This window comes from Trichoderma harzianum (genome assembly GCF_003025095.1).
Source record: "Trichoderma harzianum CBS 226.95 unplaced genomic scaffold M431scaffold_2, whole genome shotgun sequence".
Taxonomy (NCBI): Eukaryota; Fungi; Ascomycota; class Sordariomycetes; order Hypocreales; family Hypocreaceae; genus Trichoderma; species Trichoderma harzianum.
In genome coordinates this window covers 89,324-106,329 of record NW_020209250.1, presented here as the reverse complement: position 1 = coordinate 106,329, position 17,006 = coordinate 89,324, and the positions used below count along the sequence as shown (strand labels likewise).

At 45.5% G+C, this 17,006-nt stretch overlaps 7 protein-coding genes across 7 annotated transcripts; 1 reads left to right on the top strand and 6 right to left on the bottom strand.

Annotated features, from left to right (window-relative positions):
• Positions 1–7: 7 nt before the first annotated feature.
• Positions 8–958, bottom strand: M431DRAFT_543476 (hypothetical protein; the record flags this gene model as incomplete). Its single annotated transcript, XM_024921153.1, has 1 exon — positions 8–958. One exon carries the CDS (start codon positions 956–958, stop codon positions 8–10), a length of 951 nt encoding a protein of 316 aa, XP_024778165.1.
• Positions 959–2,171: 1,213 nt separating this feature from the next.
• M431DRAFT_74988 (hypothetical protein) lies at positions 2,172–4,086 on the bottom strand (the record flags this gene model as incomplete). The annotated part of the gene is made up of 5 exons (XM_024922293.1): positions 2,172–2,580; positions 2,641–3,326; positions 3,389–3,536; positions 3,603–3,885; positions 3,945–4,086. The coding sequence occupies 5 exons, from the start codon at positions 4,084–4,086 to the stop codon at positions 2,172–2,174; spliced, it is 1,668 nt and encodes a 555-aa protein (XP_024778164.1).
• Positions 4,087–5,810: 1,724 nt separating this feature from the next.
• M431DRAFT_105686 (hypothetical protein) lies at positions 5,811–7,253 on the bottom strand (the record flags this gene model as incomplete). The annotated part of the gene is made up of 3 exons (XM_024911592.1): positions 5,811–6,439; positions 6,500–6,614; positions 6,669–7,253. 3 exons carry the CDS (start codon positions 7,251–7,253, stop codon positions 5,811–5,813), a joined length of 1,329 nt encoding a protein of 442 aa, XP_024778163.1.
• Positions 7,254–8,478: 1,225 nt separating this feature from the next.
• M431DRAFT_75664 (hypothetical protein) lies at positions 8,479–9,381 on the bottom strand (the record flags this gene model as incomplete). Its single annotated transcript, XM_024922372.1, has 1 exon — positions 8,479–9,381. One exon carries the CDS (start codon positions 9,379–9,381, stop codon positions 8,479–8,481), a length of 903 nt encoding a protein of 300 aa, XP_024778162.1.
• Positions 9,382–9,785: 404 nt separating this feature from the next.
• M431DRAFT_490112 (hypothetical protein) lies at positions 9,786–11,315 on the bottom strand (the record flags this gene model as incomplete). The annotated part of the gene is made up of 1 exon (XM_024916761.1): positions 9,786–11,315. One exon carries the CDS (start codon positions 11,313–11,315, stop codon positions 9,786–9,788), a length of 1,530 nt encoding a protein of 509 aa, XP_024778161.1.
• A 1,658-nt stretch (positions 11,316–12,973) lies between these two features.
• Positions 12,974–13,405, top strand: M431DRAFT_67442 (hypothetical protein; the record flags this gene model as incomplete). The annotated part of the gene is made up of 1 exon (XM_024921732.1): positions 12,974–13,405. A coding segment is annotated over one exon (432 nt), but the record flags the coding sequence as incomplete, so codon positions are not given.
• A 1,558-nt stretch (positions 13,406–14,963) lies between these two features.
• Positions 14,964–16,258, bottom strand: M431DRAFT_75059 (hypothetical protein; the record flags this gene model as incomplete). Its single annotated transcript, XM_024922303.1, has 3 exons — positions 14,964–15,542; positions 15,647–15,898; positions 15,983–16,258. 3 exons carry the CDS (start codon positions 16,256–16,258, stop codon positions 14,964–14,966), a joined length of 1,107 nt encoding a protein of 368 aa, XP_024778159.1.
• Between the last annotated feature and the right edge of the window lie 748 nt (positions 16,259–17,006).

Sequence of the window (17,006 nt, the reverse complement as noted above, 5' to 3'; positions counted from 1 at the left end):
ACCATTACTAAAATTCCATCGCAGAGAATGCCTCTTTGGTCCCAATAAGACCCTCGGAAATCCCCAAATCATCTCGTGTTAACACGCCCGCATCTTGCGATCTAGTGGTCTTGGCCCACCAAAAGAATTGCATCATGATTCCTATCTCCTCGGCCCAACCTGGCCATACCTTGTTAAATTCTTCTGGTCGAAGCTCAATGTACTCAGCTGCTTTTCCTTGAGCTTCCCCCCATAATTGCAGCATTTCCCCACATGTAATATTTTCTGTGTGGGCAAGCACATGTTTCCCGGGTAGTGTTTTGTCGGGCTGATCAATTATAGCCTTGATAAATATTCCCACATTATTTTTAGCATCACCGATAGGCCGAAGAGGCGTATCGGCTGGGTATCCATTGAGCTGGATGTGTTTACCAGCCGATGGAATGAAGATTGGGGTGTGTGTTTGCCAGTAGAAGTTTGCAGCGTAGTAGCCTATAATGACAAACGTCGTCTTTGCAAACAATTCTGGCTGCGATTGTATATACCGGTCGGCGACATTCTTGCTCTCGAAATGAGGGACCAAGAATTTTCCTGAGCTCTGGGTTTTAGCATCGGGTAGAGTTGACCATATATAGTGCTCAAGTGTTGGCGTTGCTGCAGCGGCTTTTGCCAAATTGAGAGCTTGAGCGGACTCAATTTCCATGGCTTTCAAAGGCCCTTTATCTGCAAATAAGCCAAAGAAATCCGTCACAGCAAATATGATCGATGAGCCTTGGAAAGCTGCCGCCAGGGATGAAATATCATTGGTGGTTGCTTGAACTACTTCAACGCCTTTAGCAGCAAGATCTTTTGCCGACTGACTTTCGCAGTTTCGTGTGACAGCGCGAATATGATATTTATCATCTCTGAGAAGAACATCAATAACAGAACCACCTTGAATGCCTGTGGCACCAACAACAGTGACAATTTTTTCCCCCATTGCGTTCTTTCAGCCTGAATGAATTGTAGAGAAAAATCTCATAAATTAAATGAACCCGTGGATTAGCAACTTGGTGAAGGCTGTGTAATGGTTGAAGTTGGCTCATGTTGATTGGGAGAGGATCGATCTTTGTATCCCAAAATCCATTAGCTACCATTGCACCTTAGATCGTAACATCATTCAGAATTAATAATCGGTTTTGTTTAGTAATCTCGATTTTAAAGCACACGATATTCAACTCATACACGACTTGGCAAGTAATAGAGTGAATGGTCAACGCATTGAAGCCAGAGTCATGTAAATGGGTGGCAGTTACAGGGTGCTTCAACTGTGCTCCGGACTAGCCATAGAAAGCCGGATTTTGCAGCCATTCGTGGAAAGGTGGGTGTTTTGCCCCACCAAGAATTGTTCCATCTCGCTCCAGTTTATGACACGACTCGGCAGTTGACCATGATTCTCTATCCGTAAGAAAGATTGTCTCGTTTATTGATCACATAATCATGTTCAAATGCGAATAATTTGGTCAATAATATCTTGTTAATATGGATTCAATAGCGTGATAAGATCTCGGATGTGGGGCTCAAAGGCGAGACCGACGACCAAGTAATAAATATTGAAAAGGCGGAGGCAGGATACCACGGTTTGACTCTGTTGGAAAATGACATATTTCTATTACCAAATCATTATACAGCGCGTTGTATAGCTGCCAATATTGTTTTCAAGTACCTAGGTAAGAAGAAATGCTATAAAACTAACAATAGAGTATTGTGTATTAATAAAAGAATAGCTCACAACATTATAGTGACGATCGCCCTTCTTCTGAACTGTGACATTGGAGTGGATATCATGAGTTGAGAGGTTCTGAGATGTAATAGGTATTTCGAATATACGGTATTTCTTGCTATTTACGAACACTTCAGACTATACATACTCATGGCATAAATATTCTCCTCACAGCAGCTTCTGATCGATGCCACAGCCATTCTTGGTGGGCGGTGGTTCTCCCGAACTCGCCGCTTCCAATTTGATCTCACTATTGTTCACAGCGTGAGCGCACATGGCAGCAATGAGTGCACGAAGAACGCAAATGACTGCGTTGAGTCTTTGATATGATTGCTAAATAACGACTTGCACGCTCCCGGTTATCCTCTATGATCTATATGTAAAAAAAAGCGAATCAAAAAAAAGGAAAAATATGAAAAACCGGTTTCTATCATACAACATTATTGACTTTCATCTCGTCGACGTTATCTGAAGACTGAGCTTCAAAATCAAGTTTCTCCCATTTCATACAAAGGCCTGCGATTAAAGTGATAGCGCCCCCTGCAAATGCAATCCATTCGATCTTCCCAATGGTCGTTGTTATACCTTCAATGGCAAGGCCGATAACACGAGGATCTTGTCCAGCGCGGAAGATGCTAGAATCGACGCCGGCAAGTGCGTCACGGATGTCTTTGTCGGAGAAATTACCAAGACTGCTGATGGAGTCGTGCAACTTGTTGTATCCAAGATTCTGAAAAACGCAGCCGGCGCACGAGAGAGCAACTGAGACTCCAAAGAGCTGTGAAACAAGATGTATCATGGCAGTATCTTGGCGTAGTGATGCTTTGCGCGCCTCATTTCTTTCCACCTCGACAGGATTACTTTTGTCAAGCCCGGGAGTGTCCGATACTAGACGTGACATTACCGCATTTCCTGTTTGCCAGATGAGACCAACGCTTATTCCGACAAGCGTATCAAGGCCCAATATTCTGCCATCAGGAGTACTTGGCTCAAGAGCTGATAATCCACCCGCGCCTGCCAGCATCATGGCGCCACTCAGGATGTAAAAGGGTGGGAAAATGCGCAGCCGGGGTAAGAGAACAGCAGCAACAACTGTTGATAGGATAAAACTGCCAATGTATGGCAACAATCGTACCGCCGCTGAAATTGGGCTTAACCCTTGGGTAAAAGCAAAAAACAGGGGTGTATAGTAAAGCGCGATACCGTAGGAGCCGCCGGCAGCAAAAGTCGATATAAATATGAGAAGAAAGTTTCTGTTCTCGAAGAATAACGCGACGGGGAAAATCTGATGTTCGCGGGTGGTGAAGAGGGGTTTAAGTTGCTGCACTGTGTAAAAGATGAAGACAACGCCCGTAATGACCCAGACTGCAATCGTCCCTCCGAATCCCCAGTCCCACGTTGAGCCACTAAATATGAGGACCATACTGGAGAGGATAACGAAGGCAAAGTGTGAAATGGCTCCTATCCAGTCAATCTTAGTTAATTTTGATGATGGCATTGAGCTGTGGTCTGCGGATAAACTGGGAAGGCTGATAACGGCGATCGTAAGAATAAGGCCAATGAAGGGAATATTAATATACATGGCCTACAATTCAGACATGTTAACGACTAGGTTCAAAGTTAAGTGTTTCTTCGTAATACACTTACCCAACGCCAAGTGGCGTGACTATTCTGGGCAAAAGCACCTCCAACAATTGGTCCCAGCACAAGCCCTACTGCCCAACACACGCCCAAGAGACCCATATATCGAGCGTATTCTGTCGGTGTTGTAAGAAGTAAAACGAATATGCTGCCTCTATACTCCGTAACTACGTTAGCCAATGTTCAAAGGACAACCTGCTGCTTTTGAGGTAATACATACGCCATGATAGCTCCTGCTGATCCAAATCCAGTAACCACGCGCCCGATAATCACCATGTTGATGTTGGTGGCAGCACCAGCCAAGATTGATCCAATGAGCATCAATACTTCTGAGATGAAGAATACGACTTTTAGCGGGTAGATGGCGGTGATCTTGCGCCATGATGGAGCAGTAGCAGCACTCAGTGTACTATACCCAACAGCCACCCATGGAAGAAGCTCAACATGACCAAAAGCTTCATAGACAGAGGTTTGAACATTGGCAACATTGCTAACATCGTAACCTAAAGAGAGTTAGAGGCTCGTACCAATGAAGACGCATTCGACTGTTGCTTCAACGCACCGACAATCAACATGGTCAACCCCAGACATGTGAGAATCAATGGCCATCTCCAGCCTTCTAGGTCTTCTCTTGGATGACCGGAACCGATTATGGATGTATTAGTGCTTTCATCGGTATTAGGCTCCCCTTCTTCAAGAAACATCCGGCGCTCCTCCATATCGATGGCTGATGGAATGCCAGGAGCAGCTAGCCGGCAATCCTGTACTGCTTTGAAATCAGTGAATAGGGTCGTAGAAGGGAGCACGGTACCGAAAGGGAGCAACTAATGTTTTTAATCGTGATTTGCGATGGGTCTCTTCCAAATCTGAGCAACTTCTTTTCGTCAGCGGACGATTATATAAACGCGCGTTTGCGATGAAGACCCATAGAGGCTCAGCTCTCTCACGCGCGCAGGTAATCCACCATTCTCCACAAGGAGACCGCAGGATTACATTGCGCATCGAATGATTTGTATTACTGTAAGCTTCGGCAGCGATCCCGAACACCTTGTCGAAACATTATCGGCTTGAGAATCAATGTGACCCTATCATCTTGTCTTTGTCCTAATGCCAAAATAGGACATATCTTCAGAAAGACAACAGATGGCCTCCCATCTCGCATTAAACGACCCACCCGCGTCAGCTCGGCTGCTATGACCCACGGACGAACAAGTACTATACAGATACGAGTAGCTCCATATATGCAGCTTGGTGGGAACGAGTAGCCTCCTTACCTCTGTTGGTCAAAACTTCTGCAAATTTGATCAGGATATAATGTTCATCGGAGGAACAGTAATGGCTTGGTACCATATAGAGAAAGTGGTCACTGCCAGACAACTCACCTGGAAGAAGACCAAGTGTATGCATATCAGCACTCGGCTAGATTACGACGATATAGGAGGTTAAATAATGACCGTAGATGCAATTCAGAGGCTTTTAAAGATCGATGCTAAATGTCAAAATCCCAAAATAGCTGGTGGCGGTCAGCTCTCCGATGCGCATGGCTAACGATGGGTTCACGCATAACATTCCCAATACAACTATGACTGCCCCATATATCAAGATGGATTCTGCAATTCTCATGTGGAAAAGAAACTGTCGAGTTATTTTGACTGACTACGCATATTTGTAACATGCCGATTTCAAGAAGCCATTCTTACCAGCCATAAGACCATTCCGCCTTCTCAAGACTGCCGCAGTACAGATGAGAAGTTTCCGCCTCGCACTCCATATCTCATATAGTGCCATAATAGCCTTGTCCAAGCCTGCCGTCTAATACTTCATACTTACTGGCTTCCTCTTACCATAAACCTCGAGGGTGTGTGGAGTTCATTTATATTACCAGTCAGCATCTCGCTGGGTGGAGACGTCGGCTGCTCCGTCTTGTTCAAGGGCGCGAAAACGTAACAAGTAAATTCCGCGAAACCTTTGAAACATTACCAAAAAGGCACATGAACCAAAGCACACATGCAGGGGGTGAGTATGTGCACTCATTCTAGAAGTAAAGGAGTATAGCATGGACGGACGATGACCCGGAAACCAGGATTATCAGCCGCACCTTTTTGCAACCCTGTCGGAAAACACTACGAACCTTGTTTTTACGTCCGATCGTCGTTCTTTTATGCTAAGGCGTTGCCCTACGATCCAAACTTGGTATAGGACTCATTCTAGTATATCAATACATGCAAAGGGAAATATATGATCACGCTGGCAGTCGAAGAAAAGACTCTACATCTGTTCACAAAGACAGGCGTTAAAAGACAAAGAACGTAGACCACAGCGAGATAAAGGAAGATCATCTCATAGTAGTTTTCTGCTATTTTTAGAGCAATACACTAATTGCAGCTCAGTAGCTATAACTGTGCGCTAACAATAGCTTGATAATGACTTAATTTTTCCACACATTATTGAGCAACCACAGCTCTCCGGCCCATTGCTCCTGGACAACGGGCCAGATGTTTTCAGGAGGCAAAACAAAACCACCCTGACCACTGGTCACTGGATCTAATTCGAGGGTCCAAGAATGGTCTGCACCATAGGCACCATAGTGGTGGTCGCGACCATTGCCGGCGGAATAGTACTCAATATCGCAACCCGTACCATACTGGTAAGTCTCGTTTCGGCTGTCAAATGCTTGCACAGCATTTGCAAAGCCTTCAGCAACTTCAAGCATGCGAGGGAGGGTGGCGGGATACTGAGAGGTATTGCAAGTCCAACCAGGAGGCGTCAGGATCTTCTGACCATAGCTGTGGAGATCAATGTAGGAGCGAATTCCCTTCCGCGATTTTCCAAGCTTGTTTGAAAGACTCGATACGGCGATGTTCTCCGGAGTGTCGCCTGGGGCTAGGCCTTGGAATGTGTCAGAGCATGGATTGGTGGACGCAGCTCCAGTGCCTGGTTCACCACCCCACTCAAAGCTCCAGTTGCGGTTAAGGTCTGTGCCTATGCAAGTGGTGTTACTGCGAGGCAGTCGGTTCTTACGCCACATTCGATCAGTTGTCTGCGTGTAAGAGAAGCCTATGGGTGAGATCAATATCGGCATATTACTTTACAAGGTAATTATCAGTGTCTTCTCACCATCAGGGTTGTGGAATGGAACAAGCCAGAAGTCATAGTAGTCCAGAAACTTTGTAATCTCCTTGTTCTTGGTCTTGTATCCGTTGATCAGCTGCCATGCCCAGTATTCAATCACCTATAATACTCATTAGACCAGTTACAGAAGCGCGGATTATTCTGAGACGCATACCGCTGTAGAGATCCACTCCCTAGCATGGACGGTACCATGCCACAGAATGATGGGCTTGTTGCCTTTCTCACCCTTGTCGCCAAACAAGTGAAAAGCGTATATGGTGCGGTTTTCATACGATAAACCAAGCTCATATTTCTTAGAGTTCTTGGGAAAGGCTGCAGCCAAGTCATCCCAGTACTGGAGATGATCCTCGTATGGGTGGTATGTTTGATACCAGGACAGGTCAGGTAGATGGCCGGCCTTGTGTAGCCAACGCTTGTAGACGGGAGCCTTATTCTCGCGTCGAATCTGTTCCCCAAGATCGTCGCTTAGCAGGCGTGCATTAAGACCCAATTCATTAAAGCTGCGGACTTCATTAGGAGGAATGGCGACTTCGAATCCGCGGCTCGTAACTTCTGTGTGGTAGGTGGCGAATCGTTTCTCAATGAACTCAGCTTCGCTCTTATCCGCCGCTCTTATACTGTAGACCTGATACCCATTGTAGCTGACTTTTTCCGTACGCGGGCCAAGTGATTCTTCTACATTGACAGAGCGCGATGCCACCAATGGCGCCAGAAGGGCCAGAGTCGTCAGGAACTTCATGATTCTAGTCCCAGATGAGGTCCCGGATCCCGTTATCGAGTGCACTGGATGAGGACAAGAGAAATTGAAAGCAGGCAGACGAAGGCCATCTTTATAGTTCTAATCTATCAATGTCCATAACGATTTTGTGGAGAGAAATGTCGGTCGGAAGCTGCCCCGAGATCATGATATATTGCCAAACGGAAGATCGAAACCGCGAGTTACATAAACCAGAAGGCATATGAGGGGAGTTTCTGGATCTATCACGCAATGCCTGGCCTCCTCATTGAGTGATATTGTGCTCCGTTTACGCAATCGCCAGGGGTCTTGGTATCAATGTAATCAGTGTTTATGTGCGAAAACATATCCAATGGGCCATGGTTCACCCATTATTAAGAATCTCTAGGTGCCTATATCTGGACGAGCTAATGCGCTAAAAGTGTCACCGCTGCTAGTGGCGGTTATAATGCCAAAACTACTGCAACTTTGCAACGTTTTGAGCCGGCAGTTCCAACCCAATTCGGCATGTATTAAGCTGAACCAGTAACGTTTCAGCATGATTGCACGTAGCTTATCGGGTCTTTCCTCCTCTATGGGTAAATAGATCTCATAGAGGTGATGATTGGATGCATCATCAGGCAAGCAAAAAATCTGGCCAATTGTGCTCCAGTAGCCCACCTAAAACCTTCAGATCCCGGCATGTTGTCATCACTATAACGCATACTATTGAACTACATATTCTACAACATAGAAATGTTTGTAGAGTATTCTACATATATACATTTATTCAGATATCGCAGCACTATTCTTTTGCTGTCTGATTGATCTTGTTTTGTTGCATAGATATAACACAAGCCAATCTTTCTGTCATAGTAGCCATTATATGCCCGCATCCGCGCATTTAATGATGCCTCGTCTAATTGTTCAGAACTTATGTCCAAGACGACTTTCTCACCAAAATATATGCTTTGGCAGAATTGGAGGAAATTTTGTGTTGAGGTGCGGTAAAGAGAAATTAGAAGCTCTTCAAGTAGAATGCTAAATGTCAAATATCTACACCCATAGTTAAAGGAATATATCACATTCGTGCAACATTTTTAGTCAAGTGACGAAAGCTTAAAGTTTGATATCATCTTGTTTCTCTTTATGATACGGTAAGATGAAAAATGTGGCGGTAATCCTCCCCTGTTCATATATAGCCCGAATCAGCTGTCTGCGTTGAGCTGATTGGCTAACCTCCTTGACTTCAAAGGACTATTCGAACCTTCAGCGCATTCTTCTGCAATATCTCATCCTTTTTCTGCTCAAGTTCTTGCATGTCCCAGCACACACTAATAAATCGACCAGACAACCACTCTCTCCTTTCTTTAGCCAGCCATACAAACGTATGAGCAGCCAACTCCGGTGGATCAATTAAAACTTGGTGCAAATATTTTGGCATACGCTGACCCAATTCTGTAGCAACGCCGCCAGGATGCAGATTGATCGCAATCAGACCTTGCTGATGATACTCTTTATCGGCAAACTCGGTAAAACGAGCCATTGCAAATTTCGCGGTCTGGTAACCCGAGGCACCTGGCAAAATGAGATGGCCTCCTATACTGCTGCAGTTGATGATTGTCTTCGTTTGCGACTCGAGCACCAGCGGTATAAAGTACCGGTGACAGAGGTATGTGCCCTTCATATTGACTTCCCACGACTTCCACCAATCATCAGCTTGAGACTCAGCTAATTTTCGCCAATCTTCCAGGTAGCCAGCATTGCAAATCAAGATGTCGAGGCTTCCGGAAAACGCCTGCTCAATGGCTTCAGCGGCCATTCGTACGGACTCTTCCGATATTACATCCACAGTTAGGCTTAGAATCAGAGGCTCAGGGTGATTTTCTTTGACTGCAGCTTCTCTAATGGCCTTTTCGACATCGTCTAGGGGAGATCGTGCAGCAATTGCAATTTTGGAACAGCCAGCCGTCGCAAAGGCCAGGGCAGCGGCCTTACCAATACCTTTGGAGGCACCCGTGATGAACACAGATTTACCAGCTAAATTGGCACTGGTAGGATCTATGAAAGGATATGTATCATGGCGAGGTTTGACATATGCTGCTATTTGAGGCGCGTTGGTCTCGCGAGAAGTATCTTCTTGATCACTCATCTTGGCTGATGCGATTGTGTGCTGCGGATTGCATAAGTCTTTTGCGCTGTTTGTGACAATGGGAGGGGAAACGATGAATGGTAAAGGCATTAGAGAATAGATACATGGCAATAATGAAGTACTACTTATAGAAAGAGAACATATTGCCTGCTCAGACTTCCCTCGGATATATCGCGTGGCGCTATCTCCGCCCGAGGAAGATGGATGCGAACTCCAATCTTCAAATTGTAAATCTGTACCAACGTCTGTCGTCGGATTTGGAAAATATCAAGTAAATAAATTAATTCCGTGACTGTTCTTACGGATTTAGCGGACAAACCTATCATACTAACTATTATCCGCCGATTTCTCCGGATGTTCGTAGAGTGATTTTGGTACGGGGGATGTAATGGTATCCTATCACTCTATTTTAAAAAGCTCCAAATATTATTCAAGCTTTCTGCCAGCGAGGGGTGTGCCCATATTGCATTGCTCAACGCTGTCCATTTGACACCTCCAATCATCGCCATTTCTACCAAACTCATTATCTCACCACCCTCGATCCCCAAGCAAGTGAATCCAAGGATTTGCTTGGACTCAGCATCAACCACGGCTTTCATTAACCCTCTCGATTCGTCTGTCTCCAGCGCACGTGCAACATATGACATTGGCATGCTGGCGACTTGGATTTTACGATCAGGAAACTTTTCGCGGGCCTCATGCTCGTGTAGGCCAACGTGTCCAAGCTGTGGATCGGTATAGACGACGTAAGGTACAAGACGGTCGGCTGTAGTGTTGTTTCCCTCCTCAAGCAAGTTGGTACGTAGCAAACGGAAGTCGTCATACGATATGTGTGTAAAAGCTGGCCCTCCTTTAACATCGCCAAGAGCCCATACCCGGCTATTGGTTGTGCGTAATTGCGTGTCCGTGACGATATGCCCGCGAGCAGTCGACTCAATACCAGCCGCGCCCAGGTTCAGATTCTCAGTATTGGGCATGCGACCAGCAGCGAAGAGAACATGGGACGCCTGTAGTTCAGATTGACCATTTTGACCAGACACAGAGACAGATACTGAGACTTTGGTGGCCGGATCTTGACTGCTGGTATGAGGGTGGATAGCTGTAGGGGCCGCCTTTAGAAGAATGCGGATACCATCTTCTTCTAGCACCTTGTGCATTATTTCTGCAACCTCAGCATCTTCACGTGGAAGCAGTTGATTACCCCGCTGAATAATCGTGACAGCAGCACCCAATCGGCGAAAGAGTTGTCCAAATTCGAGTCCAATATAACCTCCACCAATAACCACGAGATGTGATGGTACCACCCCTAGCTCTTGGATAGAGCTTGAGTCAAGTATGGCATCTGGTGGGAAAGAAGCCGCATCAAAGCCGTCAATCTTGGGTATAGCTGGGCGTTCTCCACTGCAGACGAAGATGCGATCAGCAGTGAGGCTCTTCTCGGGGCCATCCAGACCGCGTACCTGGAGTGTACGCTCATCTTTAAAACTTGCTGTGCCCATGATGAGCTCCACTCCAGCTTCTCGCAGCCTTCGCTCACTTCCGGAGCGAAAACTGTCGACAATGTCGCGCTTCCGCTTTCTTACAATCTCCATATTCACTTGAACATCATTAGTGGTAGCATCGGCGCCAGCATTCGCAAATACGCCATACTGAGGGCCGCGACGTGTAAGATATGCGACTCTTCCAGATGCAATCAAAGTTTTTGTCGGGGTACATCCTTCGTTGATGCAGCAACCGCCGACATGAGAGCTCTCTATCAAGGCAGTTTTGTATTTTGCTTGTGCGAAAGCCATACTGAGTGGCGTGCCGCCTTGGCCGGAGCCAATAATTATGGCATCGTAATGAGTAGACATGGTTCGAATGATCTGTTTAACAAAAAATCGCTTGGGTGCGATAAATAGCGTCAAAGGCACGACATGTAACGTGGTGTACATGAAATAACTTGGATGTCGAATGATGCAAGTTGGGCGAGAGATTGGGAAGAAATGCGATGATGAGGGGAGACATCCATAAATGCCATCAATGTGACGACAGTACACAAATGACAAAGTACTAGGTAAGGTAAGTAAACCAATCAGGATTATATGACTGCTACGATCATTCTGCTTGCTTTAGAGTTAAGCCAATTTAGACTTTACGTGCGGAGAAAAGTTGTGTAGGAGACATTAACTACTGGGTAGAATTTTGTGAGAGGGATAAAAGCCTCAAGGAGTTAAGGGGCAGATAGAGACATCGAGAGAATATACACAAGTGACAAGATGATATTGGTTAAAATGAGATCTGCTCTGTGAAACCCTCTCCGAATACTAAGGTGATAAAAACAGGGAAAGTAATAGAAGATCAAATATTGAAGAAATCCTATGATCAGCGAGGAGAAAATACGTAGATCATGTGTGTCTTTTGCTATAGGTAATTAATATTACAAGCATAATTTTGTCCAATTCGTGTTACCATTTAAGTAATAAAAAAGAACAGAGGTTCGTATCGTCTTAGTACACATTAATGGCACAATGGAGAGCGGCCGTCACTTGATAGTTGCGAATTCCAAGTTGATGAACTTTATTGGCTCATGGAAATTTTCATGAAATGAAATATGGGTATGATTTTTGAACTTAGATTAGGTCATTCAGTTCCGTATTAGATACCGTTAATTTTTTCCGGTGATTTATAATATTCACACATGTTTTGCTTCCAATATTTTTCGGTATTAATTCAATACGTTTAGGTAGCGGGGAATATAGCGCCGTAGTTCGTTGTACACGCACTGAGCCCCGACACGGTTATGGATCCATGGATCTCTCCAGTGATGAGACACAGCTAACACCCGCATATCGGACTTGGCGGAAAACGTGTTTTGAGAAATTTACAAGCCGCACCCGCTCCTCGGAGTTTTCCGGTCACAGGCATCGTTCATTGCAAATTATTCATCGGCGGGTTATGGTATTTAGTGCTTAGTACCTCGTCGGGCTTTTTCCGTTTGTCTAAAGGTGGCCCTGCGCGTTGGTAAGGAAGTCGATGAGGCAGTCTCGGATCGGTACATGTAACGGTTATACTGCTATGCTCGGGCTTGTTGAGGTGCGAGGGACCGAGTGGAATTGCTTCGATTGTTAAATGACATCTAGAGAGGCCTAAGAGAGCAGACTTTGAAAGAGAGGTGATAATATTATGTCAACCAACTAGAAAATATCGTGGAATTCGGCAGTTGTCTACTGGTGTACTAAAACATTGTGAAAATGGAAAGACGTTTTCCGTAAAGGAACCTTTTATTTTTCAGCTTTTCGCCCGGCCAGCCGCGGCGCTTCGCTTCGGATGCAGTGACACCCAGTATGTTCGTCTCTACCTAGTAGTATACCGGAAGAGGTGGCCGTAATGACAAAGAGCGGAGTACTCATATACATTAGCTCCTTTAACTGTATTAGCTCAAGTCCGATGTTGATAGAATGGCCGTTATTATATAGTTATAGCTACTACTAGAAGCTTTTGACAGGCTATGTTCCTTCGTATCTACATCATATTCCAAAATCCATTGTTTGGTGTCGCAAATATGGACTACGAACATCAATCCATCTCACTGGCGACTTGGTTGCCCGACTACGAAAACCACGATTCTCGCTGGCAGGCTGTGAAAGCCCGCGATATTCGTGCGGACGGCTGCTTTGTCTCGGCCGTGAGAGCAACAAAGGTCTATTGTCGACCAGTTTGTAAATCTAGACTGCCTCTTCGCCGCAATGTTTTATTTTACAGAACTGGTCAACAAGCGCAGTCTGCAGGTTTCCGTGCCTGCAAACGGTGTAAACCCCAGCTAGATGGGCTCATGCCGGAGGAAAAGTCTGTGCAAAAAATTCGAGGGTTCCTGCAAGAGTGGGAAACAGCCGTCATCAGTGACGAAAGTCTTTGCCAGTTGAGCTTAGGCCAAATGGCGAAACAGGCCAACATGTCGAAATGGTATTTCCATCGGCTATTCAAGAAGTGCGTCGGCATGACGCCCGTTCAGTATCTCAGAAGCCGGCGGAACATCATGCAGCTCCAAAGTCAGGACCTGAGCTTCCTTGATCAACTTATCCCGTGTTTCATCGATTGGCCTCAGCTTACAGATACGTTTGCGGATAACGGAGATGTTACTTTGGAAAAGCTTTTGAAAGTCACGGAGGAGAATCGATTCGTTGACGGCTGCTTCTTTTCGCCTGAGTTGGTGGCGATGATATGAAGACAGCTCCTGTATTTGGAAAAAAAGAAATAGTAACGTGAAAATCATTGTTCATAATCATGACGCACCACTTATGACCACAGCGGAAATGTTACCATTATTCCTTTCAATCAAGTATCCGAAAAAGCCATTTCCTTGTAGCTCGTATAGCTCCGGCTATGAGACGTCTCTTTCCGGACCTTTTTGCATTGCGTAGGAATCCATTCGGAGAACCGACCGGAGAACCTTCCTTGTGTTTTGAAAACGAGGCGACCTTGTCAATGTGACCCTAAAACGAGAAAATATAAGAAACTTTTACGCAGCTCCATGTGTCCAATTCTCGTACAAAGCTTCAGACCCTAATGACATCAGAATTTTGTTTGTGTCGACGGACATGGCAAGAGGACCATCCCCCTATACAGCTACTCCGTTGTTTTTAGTTTTCATCGTCGTAAAGGGAGGGTATGAATGAACCTGCCGCCCACACCTAACGGTTTGCACTCCTTACTCTACGACCATAAGGATTTTTATTCGTGGCTTAGATGCTTGATGTCGGGCGTTGTCTGGCGTAAATTGGGAATTCTACTTGGTCCGGCGGTCAAAAACGGCAAAGATTTCCCTTCTTTGGAGGCAGGCTAAGAGTGACAAGCAGTAGTTGAAGGCCGGCGCTTACCTAGTTTGTCGACATCTTCTCAGCCGTTCTCAGATGCAATTTGTAAATCTGATGCGCCGGTCCAGCGCCACTGCCATGCTTTCATTCGGTTACAACAATGACTCCCCGATATTGCGATCCAACCACGCGACCGGGTCTGATGGTGAGCTCTTATTTGCCTGGACAGAGAAAGCGGAGCGGCCTGGTTGTGACAAGCAAGTTTTTGCGCCGCGTCCGAAACAAGCCCATCTCCACATGCAAGTTCTGAACTATCCTCTGGAATACGGAGTACATATTACTCAATAATGGGGAATCTCGCTCGGGGAGCTGGAAACGGCACAACGAACTCGAACGGTCTCAATGCGACTGTGACATTGTGTGATGAAGGATGTAAGCGAAGTATCCCTAAGAGATGCTACCGGACATTACGGGGTAGTAATTATCACCAGAAGTCGGCCCAGTTGGGAGAAATCAGGGGAGAGATGAAGCTTTCACGTCTACATGTTTATATCCAGCTACTGTTTACTCAACTCTTTCCATTATGATTGCGCTCTTTCGAGATCTATGGTCGTTACGCGTTCATATTAGTCCGTATCACTTATACTGCGATTGTATACCCTGTTTGATTATCTAGCTGAGATCAGTATTAATGCAAAATCAAAGCTTAAGAAGTGTTTTCTGTATTTTTCTTGAAGAAAATGTGTTCGCAATATTATTGAATTTGATTTTTGTTTTGTCTTCTGGTTAGATAAAAGAAGGTGGCACACGGTGCACATTCATCACTGATCTATATAAAACCAGTGCATCTAAACTCTGAAAGTCGGCCAAATCGCTCTGGCCCCAAGCCTGCTGTACCATTCTTCGTAGCATCACCCATTTTCGTAAGGGTAGGCGCTCTAACACTGACTCTATTACCTGCAATACTGTCCGTCGTTTGTCTTCCGTTGATGCTTCGAGGGCCAAGACAAAGAGCGGCCAAGGACGATCGAAAGTCTCCATGCAATCCAGTAGTGTATAGGCTTCTGTCACAAGCTCAACAACCTTTTGGGCGTCTCGGGGACTGCCACGGGCAACTCGTTCGAGATAAAGTAGCGCATTTAGTCGGTAGAACTCTGCTGCTCGACTGTTGTACGATGGTGCATTCGCGCTTGGGATATCGTGCTCTTCACGTTGGCTCAGGCATCGTAGTCGCCATTCAAGGGTATTTAATCTCGCAGTGTGCTCTGGAGAATTGTACTGTTCGGTATCTCGATCGTGGACGTCGTTGAAAATGTCGTGTAGAATATCCAATAGCTCTAGAGAGCATCCCCAAGAGGGCAAGATCTATAAATCATGTATTAGGTCGAAGGAAATTTTTTCCTTTCTTTAAATTCACAAGAGAAAGGGGGCAGGGTTGAAGAGAGGGAGAGTGGGCAGCTGATTCTTACAAATTGGCGGCGAGCCGAGTGGAGAGGCTTTGATATTACTTTCTTCTGTCTCTCCAGCCACGTTTGCAATTCGTCTATTCGAAGCCAATGAAGAACACTGAATTTATACATGGTGGAGCAATACAAGATCCAGTCCATGATAATTGCTGCATTGCCATCGTAAGTCTCCTCCGGATTGTAGATGGTGTCAAGGATTCTCTTAGTACCGCTGAAAAATATAGCCCAGCGAAGTGAAGATTCGCCGTTTTCCATCTGTATCATATGCATTAGCTACAAGTAAATACCAGCAAACCTCTAAATACTCAGTTAGTGTGACAAGGGTAGCAGCCAGTGTACCTCGTACAAACTGAGTAGCATACTAACTGCTACCATTGGGAAAGCTTCTTCGTGATCCCACGGCAATGATTTCTCCATAGCACTCTGTAAGCCTTTTATCGACCGATTTTGATGATAAATAGCATTTGGAGTAATGGCTAAGTATTGAAAGCATAATGCTAGCAGCGCGTGGCGAAGAGCTATGGTAGCCGACGCCGAGCTGTTTGCAATCATCTCCCTAAATAGCTGCTGGATGTCATCTACATTCTCGCCAAAAGTAACTTGAATGACTCCCATCTCGTCACATCCTGTCCATGTTCAATTGCGATTAATCGCTGTATCTGTGGATTACTGTTCCGGACGTACCTTGCGGTGTTCCACCAGTGGGTGGATCTGCAATGTCGGATGAAGGCGCTTCTGGGAAATGCGGTAGAGCTACTTCGTAGGCGAAGTGATTCTGGCAAAGGTCTATACAATGTTACTATGAGTCTTTATTGAAGAATTCGTTTTGCTCTCAGACTGACCACTCCATCTGGAATTGCGGAGTTCAAATGATAGCTCCAAATCTCGATGACCCAGGTCAATAAAGTACAGGGGCCTTTTATGTATGGGTACTTCGATTTCGGGGATGCAGACAATGGATCTCCGATTGTCAGATTCTTTTGGCCACGATAGAAGCATTCCGTATCCCTCACACGTTATACCACGTCTCAGGCAGTTCCCACAGGATGGAACCTGTCTGTCGCATGACTTCTTACCAGCTGCCCCTTCAAGTTCAGATTCTGGAGTAAAAATGTCTTTCAATGTGGAGATATACTCACAGCGGCAATTCCAACACCTTTTCCCCGTTTGATGATCCATTGCTAGTCTGAGTGTAACAGACTCCTGCATAATCGAGCGGGAAATCAAGTAGTAGGAGGAAGTAATAGTCAGCCCAAACTTGTTGCAGGTAGCTTGCCCTGGCAAGGGGCATGGCCACGAGATCAATACAATCCATCATGTATTCTGCAGCTAGATACGTGGTACATATTATAATCAAGTGGAA